The sequence below is a fragment of the Neolamprologus brichardi genome, chromosome 20 (genome assembly GCF_056152115.1).
Source record: "Neolamprologus brichardi isolate AB-2024 chromosome 20, ASM5615211v1, whole genome shotgun sequence".
NCBI classification, from domain to species: domain Eukaryota; kingdom Metazoa; phylum Chordata; class Actinopteri; order Cichliformes; family Cichlidae; genus Neolamprologus; species Neolamprologus brichardi.
The window spans coordinates 22,004,704-22,024,290 of NC_142123.1; the positions used below are offsets into that span (position 1 = coordinate 22,004,704).

Genomic DNA, 19,587 nt, shown 5'->3' on the forward strand with positions numbered 1-19,587 from the left:
GTCATGTTGATGTTATGGCAATCAAATAATAAACTGTAGCTTTTTGATAAGGTGGTTCACCTCTCATTAAAACCTAGAGTGGTTCCCAGGGGATGAATATCCTACTATCTTGTCGTCTAGCACCACCATAAGGCTCATATTTTCTAGTCAAATGGTGTAAAATTAGATTTGATTTTTCACAGGATGAAGACATTTTGAACAGGTGATAGCAGCAAAAGCACAGGAGTAGCCTAATGGCATTAATAATGACTGTGCTCCTTGTAGGTATATAAGTAAACCGTGGCATTGTGCCATGAGACCAATCGAAGGACCCTTAACCAACCACACCTGTTGGAAAGAAGCCATTTTTACCCATTTTGAATGTCTGGCCTATGTAGGCCTATATGGGTGTGATTGCAACTGCTAAAAGCCATTCAGTGGGTTATTCAGTCATTAAAAATTGGGTGAGCTGTTAATTATTTACTGATATACTTTTAATGCTGTCACATCACTGCTGTAAAAACATGTTTACATTAAGTAATTTGATGTTTCTGTCACGTTTTTATCTTGTAGAACTACATTAAAAATTAGAAAATGTTCCGTGTCCTACTTTAGTTAATTTGTCTGAATTACAATATTACCAGCAGCCTCAGTTGGACTTCTAATTAAATGTTAGCATGCTAACAAGCTAAGCTAAGATGAGTAACACTACACCTGACACTTTATCAGTATTTTCAGCTAGCATCAAAGTCTCAAAGATCGCTGCTAGGATGGCTGTCTGAAGTTGTCCCAGATGTCACGGGTCACAAACTACAAACCAATCCATCGAGCCAGCCATTTTCCTCCATCCAGTAACCGATAACTTCTTCTTTCAGCAGCTCCCTTTAGGGCTCGCCACAATCATCTCCATCGACTGCTGTCAGGGGCTCGGTCTGTGACCCAGCATTTTAAGTTAATATTGTATTTTTGTTTTTCTTATGTTAGATTGCATTCATCTTAAGTTATTGTTTTATTTAGTAAGGGTTTAGCTGAGTGACTTATTCTAGTTTATGTTTCATCCATGTCTCCATGTTTATGAGTCTTTTCCTGTCTTCTGTGTAAGTCTGTCTTCTCCTCTATGTTTAGCATTTAGTCATGCCTGTGCTTTCGCTCCCTTATCTGTTCCCATGCATCTCTGCTTGTGTTCTGTGTCTCCCCAGTCTGCTGTGTGTGCATGTCTGCATGTTCTATTGTCAAGCTTGTGTTGTAATGTCTGCGTTCCATTATGTTTCCTGTTTTATTTTGAAAGTCTTGTTTCCATGTTAGGTGTGTGGCGTTCGGTTCATTTGTGTCAGCTGTGTTTCCCCAGGTTTTTCCACTTCCCTCATTACCCTTCTGTGTATTTAAGTCCACTGTCTTCCTCTGTTCAGCGTCAAGTCATAGCTGGTTATAGTGTTTTTCTCACTACTGCTCAGGTTCATGTTCAGTTTTCATGTTATGTCTTGCATAATTGTTTGCATAGTTAGTTTAGTTCTATCCCAGTTTTAGTTTTGTTTTGCCTTGCCTTGTTTTTCTGTTTTTGCTATTCAGCCAAATAAGCGTCTCACTTTTTGTTAAACTTCAGTTTTTCTCTCCCGTGTCTGCATTTGGGTTCGCTCCACTAACACACCAGCCATCCCGGCCGTAACAGCTGCATCCCTATCTGTCATGCTAACTCTCTGCACATCCTCCTTCACTACATCCATGAATCTTCACTGAGATTTCCTCTTTTCTCCTTGTCTGATGCCTCAATCTTCACCATCCTTTGTCTAATTTAGCCACTATCCAGTGCATACTTCCACTTCTCTGGGCTTTGAAACATGATTGATGAAATATTTCAGGCCTGATCCCTGAAGTGAAGCAGCTGAGGTTAGGTCAATTCTTTGGCATGTAGCTCACTGCACTGTAGTTTTGTCTTAATCTGGAGCATCAAACAGATGGCACGGCCACGTGTTTGTATGTCATGCATTGACGGTAGGGACACATGCACTGTCTCTCTGAGACGGTGCCCACTGAACAGAACCACAGTGTGTATGCAGGAAGGTTATCTGTGAATCTATGGCATCAGTGTCAAAACACATTTTTAACAGAGCACATGGATTAGATGAAGTTTAAATACAGGGTTTGAAAAACAGGAAGTGAAAGTTGACTCATGGTTTCATTTACCAAAATATGATTAGTTTTTAACCTGGAATGAACCCAAGAAATTCATTGTGCAATTTAATAATAATAATAAAAATGCTCTCAAATCAAATCAGATAAAAAACAGATTATTGGGTTCCCTATTTTTACTCTGTGCATGCATTTCCTTGCATGTTTCATTATTTGCCTTGGAAGCAACATCTCGTGACTCTCTTGTGGCCTAAAGCAAAGCGTCCTTTAAAGCCTTCCTGTGCCTCTGGGTTTCAGTGAAGGTTTCACTCTGCAGAGAACAAAAGCTCTGTCAGTGGGACAGACTGACTTCTGATGCCTGAGGATAGAATAGCAAGGAAACCGGAAAGGGACCGGGGTAAAAAACACACAAGTTTGGCTGCTCACTGTTTGTAACAAAAACCAACCCTGAATCTAAATTAGCCAAACACACACGGGGGAGGGGGGGAGCTTTATCTAACTTAAGAATGGGAGGCATGCCTACAGAGTAAACATCCCAGACATGGAATGACAAAAAAATATATTTTAAAGTTGAAATAAGTTATAAGAAAAAAAAACTTGCAACCCTAGTGAATCAGTGAGATTGATTCTTTTAATGTTTGTATTTTAATGTCAGGGTTTCTCTTTGAGCTGAAAGGAGCTAAATTTCTGCTCAGTCTTCCGTTTTGAAACCTAAAAGCTGATCATTTATACGGATTATTATAAATGATTATATATTTGATTTGAATGTCTTTCAACTTTTAGCTACCATGCTAGTTTAAAAACTTAGTGTTTATAGCTCATTTGCTTTTACTTGTCAGTGTGCATTGCCTTAAACCTGGAGGTCCTTAGAAATCATTTAGCCATTGTGTGCTTTTTATACTTGTGTCTCAGAGCCAAGAGCTGAACAGACCTAAAAACAATTAAACTATAAAGACTGGTTGCAGGCAGTTCCTCCTCCTGATAGCAGTCATAATGTGGAATGATGACCCTGGGCTTGTTGTCACTCTTAGCAGCCACGAGGAAAATGCTTGAAGACTAAAAATAAAAGTTGGGATCCAGGCTCACACCAGTGTATGCAGCACAGACAGATGAGAGACTTCAACTCTGAATAAATTAATAGATGTGAAAATTCTGGTTTATCAATAATAATCTGATGCTGAATAAGTAACAAAGCCACATAAACCTGAAACCTAAATTTAAGAGATTGGGGTTTGATGGTTGTTCTTTTTTAAATATTTGAAGCAAAAAAGAGGAAATGCAAACTATAAGAGAAAAAAGGATGTTGTACATTCTTCTGCGCTTCATATACATCTGTGGAAACTCTTTGTTTTAACCAAACAAAGCAGAACTAGCATGAACCTCTCCTCTTCGCAGGTTACACTTCATAACTTGGAGCGTTTGTCAGGTTCAAAGCGTATATTCACAGATATTCCACCTGTGTGTTTACATTTGAAGAGTTCAGGGCCAAAGGTTGTTGTCCTCGACGGATTTAGCCCGTCTTTCGTTAGAGGTCTGTCTAAGGGCAAAACAGTCACATGGTGACAGTGTAATCCCGTCTCACATGCAGAGACTGTATCACTCTGCAGAGATGGCTGTGTTCGCTGCTGGCAACCTTGTGACTCACCTCAGGATGAACATGATGTTGTACTGTACACAAACAAGTAAATGTAGAAATAATGGAGCATAAAGTGAACACATATCTGACCAACAGCACATTGGACAGACCCAACCGCAAAGAACGACCTTTACTGCAGCTTAGATTTGTTTCTGTGATTAGCAGATTGCCGGATATATTTACTCAGCGTTCTCAGAGAGCTCCCTGTCTTCGACAAAGCTGACTAATACGACCACTGCTCGCTGTCTGTCCCCAAACTGCTAATACTTAAAGGGAGCGTGTAAGGCTTAATCCCATATTACCGTGGCTATGTTAAGTGTAAGCATCTGACTGTAACACTTCTAAGCAGAGCCTCCACGCAGAGCACGGAGATAAACAGAATTCCTATTTGATAAGCTCAAGCTGCAATCGGTCTTTATGAAAGTTTATAAGAGTTCTTATTGCCTGGTGTTTGAATTTGACACAACAGTGGAAATGTGGGGGAAATGAGTGTCTGCTGAAACCCTCTCATATCAAGGCAATCCAATAAAGAGATCTTCCAGGCGGGAACCTGTCGTTCAGTTAAGTGTGTTTAGGCCTGATGATGCCATTTCTTACATAATGGCTGGCTGGGACTACACTACGCCGGCGAAAGTCCCGAGTCTTTCTAACAAAATGTAAGCACAGGCTTTTTCTGTTGCGAAACAAGGACTGTAACTACAGTGCAAGGAAGAAAATTGTGCAAATTTTATATTGTGTGCGTCAGAAGCACCTGCATCTTTTTAAATGCTTATTTGTCCAGAAAATTATAAAAGTGGGATGTAAGCTACAGCAAAGACATGAAAGAGACAAAGCCTTTCAGGTCAGTCACTGGATAAGTATGGGCTTACCACTCTCCCCCTCTCTGTCTCTCACTAAGGTGGTAATCTCCAACTAATGGCAAATTAGGGTATTGGCAGTGACAGCAGCTGTGAGTTATGTCTGACACCTGCAAGGACATGTCAATACTCAGAGACAAGGTCACAAATGTGCAGGTCTGTCAGTCACAGAACATGGTTACAGATGATACCTTTAACGTCATGGTTAAACTTGATGTTATGATGATGGAATCATGTAAAATATCACAGAAATACAAGACGTGGTAAAGGTAGAGGTATAAAAGATCCTTTACTGGAACAAAAAACAAACAAACAGTTTTTCTCTTGTATTCTCCCTTACTGTTATTCTTTTATTATTTCATTGTGCCTTTCTTTTTTCTTGTTTAAATGACTGACAGAACCATACAAAATGATTTCTGAATGTTACATGTGCAAACGCTACATCTATTTTGAGGCAAATATATTTAATTTAATTTAATACTTTATGATTGTTCTCCACCACAGCTGAACGATGTGACAGCTGCTGTCGATATTCAGCAGCTTGTGATTTTATTTGTTGTCCATCCCTTCATGACAATCATGTACACATTTTCCGGTGGCTACTTTCAACAGGATAGTGCATGATGTCAGAAAGCTTAAATCATCCCAATCTGCTTTCTTGAACATCACAGTGAGGAACAGGTGATAAAGTATATATCATGGATGTGCAACCAACAAATCTGCACCAACTGTGTGGTGCTGTCATGTAAATATGGACGAGAATCTCTGAGGAACGTTTCCAGCACCTTGCAGAATCTTAGCCTTAAAAGACAGTTCTGAAAACAAAAGGCAGTCCAACATCAAAACTAGAAAGCCGTATCTAATAAAGTAGCTGGTGGGTATAAATAGCCAATATATTCTATATATTTGTTCAGATCAATTTTACTTTTGCAAACGTTGAATAAAGGACTTATTATAGCTGTTTTTTGTTAAACTTAAGTGAAATATATTTCTGCAAAGTAACTACATATCAAATACATATGACAGAGTAATACATATTATATTTACCACTGAAAAGTAATAAAACAGAGAATAATAAAGTAATAAAGTAAAGAAAGAGTGGCCTACTTTACACACACACATCTTATTTGCTCATCTTATCGGCCACCTGCAACCTCTTCCATCTGCTCCACTATATAAATGAATCCAAACATGTTAGCTACATGTGCAGCAGGAGAACACCGAGAGGAGCTTGTTGGAAAGGCGGGCAGGCAGATGGTGTGAATGACACAACTCTGCATGTTCTGTACACGTCATCCATGTAGCACCTGAAGTGGCATTAGATAATGAAACAGCGAAACCAAGTTGGGAGATAATGCCAAAATAAAATGTGGCAGTCTCTTGAGATTTTTGGTGCATGGTTAAGCTGATGTGCTTTAAACCATAACTATACTCTGCCTGGTTCTCACCAACTTGTTATTGATTGATTGACACCCACCTCTAGCCAATACCTTGTACTGATGTTGTGCAAAGGCCAGAAAGTGCAGCCATTTCTCCCTTTGCCTCGATGATTTCTGCCATTCCAGATGGCTCCAGTTGTCACACTGAAGTCTCGATGAGTCACAAGGTGGCATGACTAAAGAGCTGAGAGATTTCATCCCCTCATCCTCCCTTCAAGGTTTTTTTTAAAGGTTTGTACTGGACACATGACAGATATATGAGTCATAACTTGGATACGGAAAAAAACAATAAAAACAATAACTGTTTTGGTACAGGTCAGTGTGCTCCATAAAGGAGGAGTAGCCATTTGATGCGCCAGCATTCCAGTGCAGTGAAGTGGATTTGAAACGGAAATTATTATTAAAATTGCAGTTAGAAGTGCTTGATCATATCAAAACATGTTACTGAGAAACTTCCTAATGTCACACACCTCTGGTGAGGCTAATGAGCTGCATAAAGGTGCATACTATGCACCACCGTTAGACTCCTGAATCAGAAAACCCGATTCATGCTAGGTGTGAATGAGATCCACTGGTAGTAAAGTCCATTTGCAAACTACTCCAAATGATACTGTGACAAAGGGCAAAGGGAGAATCTGATAAATTGCTCAACAGGCTACAAAGAATGTTTTTGCTGCTGCGCTTACCACAACATTCAAGTTAGCTGAAAAAAACTAAGGGTTGTGTAATCCCTGAGAAACCCTAATCAGCACCAAGTCAGATAGCCGTGAGTTAGCCATCTGTTACTGGCCTTAAAGGTGACTTTCTCAACCAAAGTAATGCCCGATTTCAAAACTTCAAAGGTAACCTCCATGGTTAAACTACAGTAACAATCAGGGGATTGCCAAAGTCATTAGGATTCATTCTCCATGTATAGGGCTCTGTGGGCTTGTCCGCTGGCTAATTTTTTTAATGAAATGAGTGAAAAGTAAGTGAAAACTTTCCACTACTGGTTTCTCTGAAAGAAAAGTTCTTCAATCTCACCGCATCAAAGAACAATTCACTGAATAGCTGTTTAATTATTTTGATAAAAACCAAAGATTTTTATTTACACCTGGGTCAGCAGGTACACAGCACTTAACCCACCTTGATATCCCTCCAGTCAAAAGTCAGATTTAGCTAGTACCAGGCAGTCTCGATCAGAGTTCACGGTTTTCAGGCACTGGCTTGTTGAGGTTTGCTGACTGTGGAGATAAATGAACATGTGAACGTGTGAAGTTCCAGTGCTGAACAGTCTTCAGGGAAAGTGAGGATAGTTCTTTGAACATATATATATTCTTGTTGGGCCGTGAGTACACATCCATTGTCTGACATTGTAGGATTGTACTGAATGTATTTTTCCATTCACGACTAAGACCAAGTTGCTTAGGAACAACACGTAAAGCTTTACAAAGGGAAGTGCTGGCTTAATAACTGCTTGTATTGTGTATTCTAGTCTTTTTCAGCAAACTAAGCCTTTAAGATACTGGCTGGAAGCCAAGGGTTTTGTTTTCTAAAGGATACCCCTTAGCCTTTGGTGTGAACGGCACTTTAATGTGTCCTAACACGTCTTCAGTAAGTTGACGCAGAGTTTTGTCTTCAGTTTTTGGACAAGAAGCTTAATGCGCCCACCGGGATGTGAATTGTAAACTATAGAACAAGTACAGTAACTGACATACACACATATCTAAATCACAGCTAGCACAGTCATGTCTAAGTTGTTTACAGCCCTTCTTGGCACTGTTGAGAACTCGTGATAATGAAGCCATTTGGAAAAACAGTAACACAGTGCCATTAAGAAAAGGTTCCCATGAGTTTGAAGACCCCGATGAAGGAATTATTTGTTTCCCACAAATAAAAGGGTCAGTGAAACAACAATTCTGTGGTGAAACTCACAGCAACGGACCCAGTTTAGTGATAATCTTGAGTAATGGCGCCATCTTCAGGTGCCTTAGGTGTCTTAATTTGCTCCTCTAATCAAAGAAATGTACAATGACATTTTTTGTTAATGAACGAATGAAACAAGTGGAAAGGAAAGAGTTTGTTTCCTTCTTTTATTTAAGGCTGGATCTAAAACCCAGCAAACCTCTTCTTAGCAGTAATACTATCTATCCCATGTTATTATGGAGTAAAAAAATGTTTTGTCTTATTTTTTTCTAAGGAAAAGGAGAATACATCAGGTCACATTCACCCCAACAGCTCTGTGAGGCTGTCCTGCAAAGCAATGCTGAAATAGACTCGAATGTAACTTGCGTGGCCAAAGAAGTCACCACCCAGATTTAACTATGCAAAACTAAATCATGACAGCAGCACAGTGGTGTTGTGGTTGCCTCATAGCAAGAAGATCCTAGGTTCAAATTTCTGTGTGTAGTTTGCATGTCCTCGCCGTGTCCACATTGGTTCTCTCAGTGAGCTGCAGCATCCTCCCAGAGTCCAAAGACATTCATGGTGATAGGTTAACTGGTCATTCTAAACTGAATGTGAGTGTGAATGGTTAGCCCTGCTGTAAGCTGGTGGCCTGCTATAGCTGTGCCCCGCCTTCCATCCTTTCACAGCTGGGATAGGCTCCAGCTCTCCACCACGACCCCGTACTGGATAAATGGAAGAAAATGGATGGGTGGAAATATTATTGATGGCACTCGAATGTTCTCTGTATTAGCTTAAACTGTGTGATTTATTCGGTGCTGAGTGGAGCTGGCAGGAATGGCACTGGATAAAATTTAGAAGCAGGTGAAAGGTCAGAGAACTCAAATTTAGTGGTTACTGCTCACCTACTAAACAACAAATTTAATTTAAAATCCATCCTGTTGGTTATTGATAATCTCCAGCCCATAAAAAAGGAAAAGAAATCACACGTGTTGAAGAAACTGAAGAAAACAATACTCTTGCGTGCAATATTGTGTTTTATTGGTAAAATTCAGAGTCAGTTATTTTCTGGTACACATGCTAGGCGACGGATTTCTCATGTTAAAATAAAGTGCATTACTGTGTTAGAAGGGGTAAGTATTCATGCCGGAGAAATGTCACTGTTCAAACAGCGAGGCAAACTACAGCAGCGTAATACAACTAAGTTAATATTTAGGTGCGTCTGCACATTAAATATGGCATAAAGCAATATTCTACGTAACACCAAACAAAGGGATCAGAAGAAGATTCAATTATCTTCTGGATAAAGCGAACGTAAGCTTTTTTTTGCCAATATTTCTCGAGTGTGAAAGTATCAATTTAACCAGCTGCCTTTTTTTTAAAACGTAAAAATTATATTTAATGAAGTTCAGTAAACTTGTTTATCATTTTTTTAAACATTCAAATTCTTGCACACGACTTCCATCTAAATTAAACACACATGTTAGCAGTCCAAAGACATTTTGTATTCTGTTGTAAAACACATGATCTCTTCAGAACCCATTTTGCAAAATATGTTTTGTCACAGTTGGTATGTCTCTCAGAAAAACGTTAAACAGTCACAATGAACAGCTCTCTGTACATCTGCACCAAACATAACCAGCTCTTTTCAAATATATATTCTATGCAATATGCTGAAAATAAAATAAAAACTGCAAACATACAAATGCATATGTTTTTTTTTCCCACTTTTGTTTTACTAGAAGTGCTTGTTACCTCCACTTTCACTGAAGCTGCATCACAAACCTGCAGACCTCTCAGCAGTCAATATTAATCCTCGCCAGCAGCTCCTCCAAGGCTTCCAGTTTCTGGTTAGCCTCCTCGATTGCACTGTACGTCTGCACGTTGCTGGCGATGTGGTAGCGGATGTCGTCCACCAAGGGGACCGAGTCCGTCTCTTGGCGCTTCTCTAAAGACGCGGCGTCCTCTTTGACCATCTCGGCAAACTCTGCTTGCTCCACCAGCTGTGATGGGACGAATGCAAGAGGTAGACAGTTGTGAATTCTTCCTAATGGAGAACTCAGGGGATGCTGACACACTTTTAAGGAAAAATAAGCTCTAGTTCTGAAACAGCAACAAAAATATTATAAAATGGTCACAGAGATCAAAGCATCATTAATGATTGGCATTTGGGCATTTTCGACTGGTTGTTAACACAAACATCTAATTAGCCAATCAAACTCCAACAACTCAATGCATTTAGGTACCTATAATCTGGGAAATAATTATTTGATCCCCTGCTGAATTTGTGAGTTTGACTAGAATATAATATGAGCATAAACAACAGCACAGATACAATGAAGAACTACGACCCACTGACAGTGGGACACCGTCACTGCCACGCACCCGCTCGATGATCTTGGCCATGAACTCTGTGCACTGATCTTCTAGCCGAGAGAGACGGAAGAGCTTGGCCGTCTTCCACATGTGCAGAACGTTTTCCTCGCATATCGTCTTAGCCAGCGTCTTTCCACACAGACGCTTAAGCCCCGGCAGCAGATACATGTCAGCCACACACAGCACGTCAAACACGTTTTCCGTCATTAGCTGGACATGCAGAGAAACCAGCAGGGAGAATATTATTATCACGAGAATTCAAAACAGCAATACCAATGTTGTTTAATTCTTCCTCCCCTTGGATGCCTTGTACATATAAATCAATATCTTTAGTGACACTTATTTAAGTGTCAAAACTTACGATTAAGGTACAGGTGAGGTTGTCAAACGAGTTAAGAAATTTCTATATGACAGTGTGAGATCACTGGTGAGCATTTTTTCAGAATTTGTCTGCTTCTGAGACAAAATGTGCCGTCACTTGTGGATTTTAATGCTCTAATTCCAAATATGACAATTAAAATAGCTAATTAGTGCCCAGTTCCATGTCTCCCATTTTAATCATAAATTCTAAGCTTATAGCAGCTTTATGTAATAATAAAAAAAAACTGGCCCAGATGTGTGGAAATGAGCTGTTGTGACACAGAGAAAGTCTAACTAATCAACCCAGATCTCTTTTGCCTAGGATATTACAACATGTAAATATATCTGTTTTATTACTTGACTGCATGTCTGTTTATGGATGCCTCCACAAAAAAACCACAGTGAATTATTTAACAACGGAGGGTGCCAGCAGAGGAAATGCAAATGCTGTATGCATTTCACTGGTACAAGTTCTGTGAGTTACGTGTCTTTCAACAGCATACTGGAAGAAAATGTGAAAAATACTACTAATAGGACTTTTTTACATTAGAGATCTTCTTTTAGCTGCTCCCTCTAGGGGTCACCACAGCAGATGATCTGCCTCTATTTCACACCAACCTTCATCTACCTCCTCCACGGTCTTCATCTTTGTCTCCTGATTGGCAGCTCTATTGTCAACATCCTTTTTTGCCCACGAGGCAATTATGATTTTATGAATTGTAGTTCACATCAGGCCAAATTAATAAAAAAAATTTATTTAAGAAGATGAAAGTAAAAATTAGGACCTTCCCCTATTTTAACCAAAATTGTACTAATTTCTGGTTTCAATTAAGATTTTTTTTTTAGTCTTGGAGTCGAAAACTAGAGCCAACCAACAGTTTTACGCATCACATTCAGTTTCACCGACCCAAAAATCTGTCTAGTTTGACAATATTTATTTCATAAGCACTTTCGCCGTAAGCCTCTGTATCCACTATGGCTCTGATGTTGCCATATCAATACAGCAAAGCTTCTCTTACAATATGATGAGAAATCCTCACCAGGATCACAGTTGTTCAGGTATTTAACAATTAAGCTTTACTACACAGGTTTGTCTGTGTTTATAATCGGGGTTTGTTTTCAAAGATCCTTTTTTCCTAAATAAAAAAGTGCGGAATGATTTATTAGGGATGCAAACATCAAAGAAAGAATGTGCACAAACCTCAGTGTCATCTGTGTAGATGTAATACATGATGTGGATAAAGATTTCATGCGAGATGTTGTGTAAAGTAATCACTGGGGTGCTGGGCTGAGACTGGAGCTGCTCTCCCTCACTGAAGTGGTCCTCCAGTAGGGCTTTAAAATAATCACTACGTCCACAGAAAAATGCCTGGAGAGAGACGCACAACTGCACTTCAGTCATTCACATTAATGTTTATGCTGCGGTGGTGTAGGGGTCTGCACTGTAACTGAGAAGACACTGTGAGAATTTTCTCATCCGTACCTTATGGCACAAGAAATCGTAACCATCGACTCTGAAGCAGATGTCGGGATAAGTAGGGAAGCGGTCGACTCTGTTAAAGGGAAGCTCACCAAATCCAACCTAAAGAGAATCAACAGGAATGAATGCGGTGTTCAGCTAAAATATTTATTTTACTGCCATGATGTCCTCACCCTTAATTCAGTGGGCAGCGCACAGTCTGCTAACTGAGCCATCTCCTCCTGAAGTTGACAGCTGTGAGGCTCGAGGGTGAGAACTTTCACACAGATTCCCGGTTTATTGGACACTTTGATATGAGGAGAGAAAGAAAACAAGACAAGATGGAAAACTCATCATTAGTGGGCGAAAAAAACAACAGCTCTAGGCTACGTCCACACTAGCCCGGATAGATTTGAAAATGGTCGTCTGACAACGCTCCGCATCCACACTATCATTATCAGTCGTTTTCACAGAGTTGCGCGTCCACATTGAAACGGCTGGAAACGCTTGCGTTCCAGTCCTGCGCATGTGTGAAACGCAAGAATATTCAACCCTGCCTCATTTCTGTCTGCCGTTTATTTACTTTCCAGCTCTTTGAAACGTCCCAGCAAAATGTTGAGGAAAAGCACCGAGTTTTTTAAATGGACTAACAATGAGGTGGAGTTGTTGCTGCGAATAACACAAAGGTCCAAATTCGCAAAAGCGAGTGAGAATTAAAGAATCTGAAGAAAAGCTATTTGGAGCACGTACAAACTGATATTAATGGTAAATGGTAAATTGCCTGTATTTGTATAGCACATTCAGTCAACACATCCAGTCATCCACCCAATCACACACACATTCACACACTGGTGATGGCAAGCTACATTGTAGCTACAGCCGCCCTGGGGCGCACTGACAGAGGAAAGGCTGCCGGACACTGGCGCCACCGGGCCCTCTGACCACCACCTGTAGGCAACGGGTGAAGTGTCTTGCCCAAGGACCCAACGACCGAGACTGTCCGAGCCGGGGCTCGAACCGGCAACCTTCCGATTACAAGTCGAACTGCCAACTCTTGAGCCACGATCGCCCATAATCTTTAATAGGGTTGTCAAAATTGAGAGCAAACAAAACAACTGCTGTATAATACAATCCGCTATCTTAGTTTAATAGGTCACATGATTGCATCGCATGACTAACATGTGTCATCGTTTTCGAAAAGGCTCCGGGTTCGCTGTCCACAGTGCGATGCGAAAACGCCATTTTCAAATGTATCCGCTTTGGAAAGCGTTTTCAAAATTCTGCGTTTTCCTTGACTGAAAACGCCGTCTCAATGTGGACGAAAGGAGAGAAAAAGATGCGTTTTCAAATAAAAACGTATTAGTGTGGACATGGTCCTAGATAAAAACATATGGGATTAAAAGGTGGTCTGGTGTTTTGAGGCTAAGTGGAAAAACTGCATTACATCAGGAATATGCAATCTTGAGCCACTCCTTTTTTATATATTTTTCTAACGAAAGCAGAAATAGGTCCAGAGATTTATTGAAACATGTGCAAACATGCAATGGAAATACAGTATTTAAGGCGAACAGAGCTGGAACGAGCTTAAAAGTCAATATTTAGTATGACTACCTTCAACAGCATGAAGTCTCTTAAGCAGCTTTCTTGTAATCTCTTTGTCTTCAGGAATAGTTCTCCAGGCTTCTTGAAAGACAAAGCTGTTCTTTGGATGTTGCTTGCCTTTTGTTCAGTTCTCTGTCAGGATGATCCCACACTGCTTTAATAATGTTCAGGTCCGGGCTCTGGGAGTGCTCCACTGTGTTTTATCATCCAGGTGTGCTTTTACTACGCTGGCAGAGTTTTTTGGGCTCATTGTCATGATCCCAAAAAACCTGAGAGAGACTTTAAGAAAGCCTGAAGAACTATTGCTTAAGACCTCTTTAAAAATTACAATAAAAGAGAAATGAGGGGTGTCTTAAGACTGGCTTAAAGTTGTACGTGCATTACTCAAGTAAATATAAATAAAGAGTTCTGCCTTACCAAATTCATACACTTGTTTGCATTTATTCTCCAGCTCTTCTATGAGATCTGCCATTTTGCACTGTTTAGCCAGTCGTCTACTGTCCTCCACAAGACTTATATCAATATCCATCCGTCCTGAAACAGAGATAAAAAAACAACATTTTCTTACTAAGATTTTTGCATGTTCTAAAAATATTACATTAAATACAATCCAGCTATCATCCAAGCATGCTTTCTACAACATTTCATTAAAGAGTAGCGTGTGCAATTTCTTCTTAAAGATCAAATTATTTTACCATTATTTATTTATATCCCAAAAGCAGATTCGATAACTCCTCAATCACGATGTCATGAGTCACTGGACATTGTAGACATCCACGGTCACCACTTCATGCATAATGCACCTTCTATGTGTATGGACGTGTGCAGGTATATGTATACAGATGTATGTACATGTGTGTGTGCGTGTACATGTCTATAATTATAGATATCTGTTACTTACATAGGAATAGTAGTGGTAGAATAGTTACATTTATGTCTTGCATATTTCCACAACCATAGCCATAATCACATACTGTGTATGCTATCGTTGTATATAGTGTATTATCGTACTTATTTTATATTCGTTTGTATTTTATTTGTATCTTTTGCATTTTCCTTCTGCCAAGCGTTACCTGAGCTGATTTCCCCACCATGGGATCAATAGTCTTATCTTATCTTACTTGAGGAAAAAACACACTTTATTGGAAAGAGACATGCTACTTGTCCAATGGCTCTGTATTCAGTTTGCATCTTAATGCAGTGCACAGCTACACTAGCAAGTTTGTTTTTTGCTTTATGTCTTTGTGCATGTATTTGATTGTTTTGTGTAAATGACTGAGTTAAAAAAAATCATAGGGAACAGAAAATGGAGCCTACTTCTTTATTATTAAAAAAAACTAACATCCTACTATTTTGGAGTTTCTCATTATTTCATATAGTAAATCTTTGCTATCGGAACATTTTGTTCCCCCCTTTTTTTTAAGTGGATTCTATTCTGCAGGGATGGACTTGTCACTTTCACATCAGGGAACTGCCCAACAACACCGGTTTCTCCTGTACGATACATGGAAGATAAGCTGGTATATTTTTCACCCACCTGTGTAGAAATATTGTAGAATGGCTCCAAAGGCAGCAGGATTGATCTGAAATCAAAACAGTTTTTATCCATACAGTATAACTAAAAATTGTGAATTACACACGGTGATATAACAGGACACTAATGAAAACATATAGATTTACCAATGGGTGCTTGAGGTTGATCAAGTTCTTCCCTTTCCATTTGGTCTCAAACATTTCCGTGAAGTACTCCGAGCGAGCACTGAGAACACATCGGTGTGCTAGAAACGTTTGTCCGTGAACCAGGAATTTGACATCACTATACTGACCCTGCTCTAGCAACCTAAAGAAAAAACCCAGAAATGTCTGGATTAGACAAACGTACTATAACATCCTGTTATTGCTCTTATTTTCTTGTTTCTTTTCGACATAAAAATCATGACCCTTACATGTGCAGAAAGTAGTTGAAATCCTCCCGCTGCATGGCGCGGATGCTTACACACTTGTAGTCTTTGAGCAGGCGTCGAACAGAGTCGCTCAGGGAGCCATACATGCATCTCTCGCCATCAAACGTGTTGGCTTCACACTTGGCACCTAAAAAAGAACAAATGAATAAATGAAATCAAGAATTTCAAAGCCTAGAATGATACAACAGAATGTGTCAGAGCAGTTCTAAAGCACAGCACATCAGTTTAATACTGTGTTATTTGATTATGACTGATCGTGACTTACCACTAGCCAACAGGTACTGGACCAGCTCCTCGTGACCGCAGAGACAAGCATAATACCTGAAGCACACAAGTGTTTATATTAAAAGCAGTTATGATTATGATGCGGCGTTGATGGGAGAATTACATCAGCTGCCTATACTGTACTTACAACGGAGTGCTGTCCCATTTATCTTTTACATTGAGGTCAACATCTCTTTGTTCAACAAGGTATCTAGGCAAAGAGCAGAGAGGTTACAGTGATGCGCTGCGATAAACACAGACACGACTCGCCATACAAAACGCAAAGATTTAAATAAAAATAAACAGATACATACGTCACACAGGAAGAGGAGGGTATATACAAATGATTTTATTGATACTAATAGAATTACTGAATTCTGTTTGATTAATTAATCCCCTTATTCATTCTAATCAATTTGAAAAAGCAGCTTCTATGCTTGAGATTGAACCACTTTCATGACTATGACATCATTCTTTTGCAAAATCATTTGCATTTATTTATTACAGTACTAATAAGTAAAACTGAAAAACTTGGAGGCATGCAGTTCTGATGGCTTGGATAATTAGGCTGGCTCATATTTGACTCTGGCATACTTTGGTATACAGAGTATTTTATGTTCGACTTGATGATTGCATTGTTGCAAGAAGCCCAGGTCCTGTGGCTGCAAAACAAGTCCAAATCATCACCCCTTTATCCCAGTGCTTGACAACTAGTATGAGGTGTTTGTTGTTTTTGATTTTCTGCTGTACATTATGGTCTAAATATGGTCATCTGTCTAAAGTACATGGCTCTAGAAGTCTTATTGATTGTGCAATGTTTATTTCTGTAAGCACTACACAGTCTGAACCTATGATAAATTTGCTGGGGCGTCAACTGCAACATTCTGTTAACACACGTGAATGCTCCAGACCAGCAAACTGCTAAAACCTCTAAAATCTTCATAGAGCTCCTCACACTTGCTGGTGATCAAATTATCAAGTGTACTCAATTACCAGTGCCTGGTTGCTATTTGGCCTCTTAATTCCTATGGAAACACAGGACTGCAATGAATCCAATGAAAACTTTCTAGTACACATGACTGTACAGACACGCCCCCTTTATTGGACTCGGCAACAATTGGTTTATTTATTCATTGTAACCACTGATGATTCCTTCGATCAGCTAAGCATAGTTTTGCTGTCCTGTCAAGCTGTTTCCTCGTAATTCTCGGGGTAACTATCCTATAGCAGGAGACTAGATATCCGGTTGAGCATCCGACACTGATACCTAGTGCCATCATTACGTCTGGACACCGAGGAGCTGACCTACACAATTAGCTACAGTTACAAACTGGCTCATCGTGGCTCCTGTTAGCAACACTGCCTTCTGTGGTTAACTCCCGTTTATTTGCATAACACTGAAGTTAAACTGCAAGACTGCATTGTAGAAAAAGCCAAGCAAAAGCTAAAAGCTAGCCCAATCTATGCTAGAACTCTCACCGGCAAACACAGTAAAGTTAAATAAGTTCTCATCGAGCACACAAGCCATAATAAGCTCAGCAGAGCTGATGGTTACCTGACTCTACAAATGTCGCCCTTTCTGCAACTACTAAACAAATCGTACACATCCATAATCGCCGCGGTGTTTTCGGTCCTCTGTAATGCATTGAGACGGCCTGTCTACCGGACAGGTGAGTGATGGTTTGCTGTAGCTTCAGAGTTTTGCTCGGTGAACGCTGAGAAAGTTGTCACCGTTGTTTTTTGTTGACAAGCTGTGCGGGGTCCTCGGTGTTTTGGTCGAAGAGGTCCAGCAGTCACGTGACATCAGCGTACACTTCACAAACGTAAGGGAATAACTGCAAAAACGGCAGCTATATGATATTCTTTGTCCGCACTACTAAATCCTTTTTTACTTGTGAGTCACATGAATAGAAATATTTTAAAAGTTTTACAATGAGCTGATAATCCTAACCACAGAGGCGTAACTTGAACAAGTAACAACCCGTGCTCAAGATATAAAAGCTGAATTTCCGAGCTTACGCCGTTAACATGAACGGTACACGTCATGCCGTCACATCGTTCGTTTATGTGTGATTTAAACAAGTGGTAAAAATGCAATTAAAATAGCGCCTTTCGCTCTTGTTAAAGTACATTCTTTTCATCAGGTTAAGCAGCTGGCAGAAGATGTTTCATTCCGCTATTGGACCAAAGAACTACGAGACAAACCTTGCCCTATTTTCTTGCTCTTAACCAGGGGCGATTGCTAAGCACCCCCAAAGATTTCTTACTTTTTTTTGACAATATTTGCTGTTTGTGTGACACACTACTAAAAATATAAAAAGCAGACAGTACTGTACTTGTTTGAGACGTAACATTTTAACAACAAAAGTATAGATAACCCTCCCTCCCCCCCCTCCCAAAATGGTTTGTTCCAGCTCTCCCCTGCTCTGTCTATAGCCAGAGCGGTGGTGGCTGAGACGCAGCGGAGCGGAGGTGTAAGTGCCTGGCTTAAAACAGGACATGTTAGCTGCATTTAACCTTCAGTTACTCTTTATATAGTTGGTAGGAGTCAGACCATGTTTATTTTTAGCTGAAAAACATTACACCAGGTAACCTGCAGTGTTGAAAACGTGTTTTCCGACGATGTTTGCTACCCTACAATCCGTCCTGCTTTGTAGTAAATTCAGCGACATTTGACCGTCCTGTTTCTAACATTGAAATGTATACAGCCTATTTAAAATCTAAAACTTTAAATTCTCCGTAGCCTGCTGTTGTTACCACTGTCCTGTTTGAAATGGATACTAACTAGCTAACTGACTGAATGCCCATTAACCTTATAACTAGTGATGGGCAGATGAAGCTTCATGAAGCACTGAAGCTTTTCATCCAATTGGTTCACCCCAGCGCAAAGCTTCTTGAAGCTTCATTTGCTCTAGTAGGACACCTACTGGACGTAAAAATATTAGTTGGCATGAATTTGAAGAGTGTGGCCTTTTGCACACAGCCTGTAAATGTCAACAACAAAAGGAGTGTGTAAAACATCTATATTGTAGTGATGGCAGTATACTTTGTATATTTATGCTGGCAGTATGGAAAATGATCATTTGGAAATGCTTAAAATGGAAATGATCATTTACTGTGAGGTGAGGTGTGGTTGGGGTGTGGACAGTGGTTGTGCTTTTGTAACGTTCAGGTATGGACAGCTACACACTGAGGCTTTGAGCCTCAGTCCTGCCCACATTTTATTCTGTAAAAACTAAATTTTCACTGCTTTTATGACCTTTTTAGTGGGGAGAACATAGCTAGGATTTAATGATTTAACAAATCTTTTAAATCCTTTGTCCTCCACAATGCTAAATGGCTGGAAGTCCTCAATCACCATGCTAACCAGGTCTTCATCTATTTGAGATTGTTCTCCTGAGGAAAGACAACAAAAACAAAGCACAAATATAAATATCACACACGTCACTTATTGCATTGTATAATACTGTTATATCATTTAGTAACATTACTGCATGCTATATTATCATGGCATTTGATGGTTCACCTGGTCTTGCTCCACAATCGGTGTTTCCCCTATTCTCATGCAGAGCTCTGTAGTGCCTAAGCATGGATGAGGTGTTGTTGTTATATCCCAGCTCCCTGGCACAAACACTTC

The 19,587-nt window shown here is 39.9% G+C and overlaps 1 protein-coding gene across 1 annotated transcript; it reads right to left on the minus strand.

Annotated features, from left to right (window-relative positions):
- Positions 1-9,686: 9,686 nt before the first annotated feature.
- Positions 9,687-17,742, minus strand: abtb1 (ankyrin repeat and BTB domain containing 1). The gene is made up of 12 exons (XM_006796378.3): positions 17,506-17,742; positions 16,099-16,161; positions 15,952-16,007; positions 15,669-15,813; positions 15,403-15,562; positions 15,260-15,305; positions 14,140-14,256; positions 12,315-12,427; positions 12,145-12,243; positions 11,863-12,030; positions 10,311-10,511; positions 9,687-9,928 (listed from the first exon to the last, which is right to left on the minus strand). The coding sequence occupies exons 1-12, from the start codon at positions 17,559-17,561 to the stop codon at positions 9,722-9,724; spliced, it is 1,431 nt and encodes a 476-aa protein (XP_006796441.1). The 5' UTR covers positions 17,562-17,742; the 3' UTR covers positions 9,687-9,721.
- Between the last annotated feature and the right edge of the window lie 1,845 nt (positions 17,743-19,587).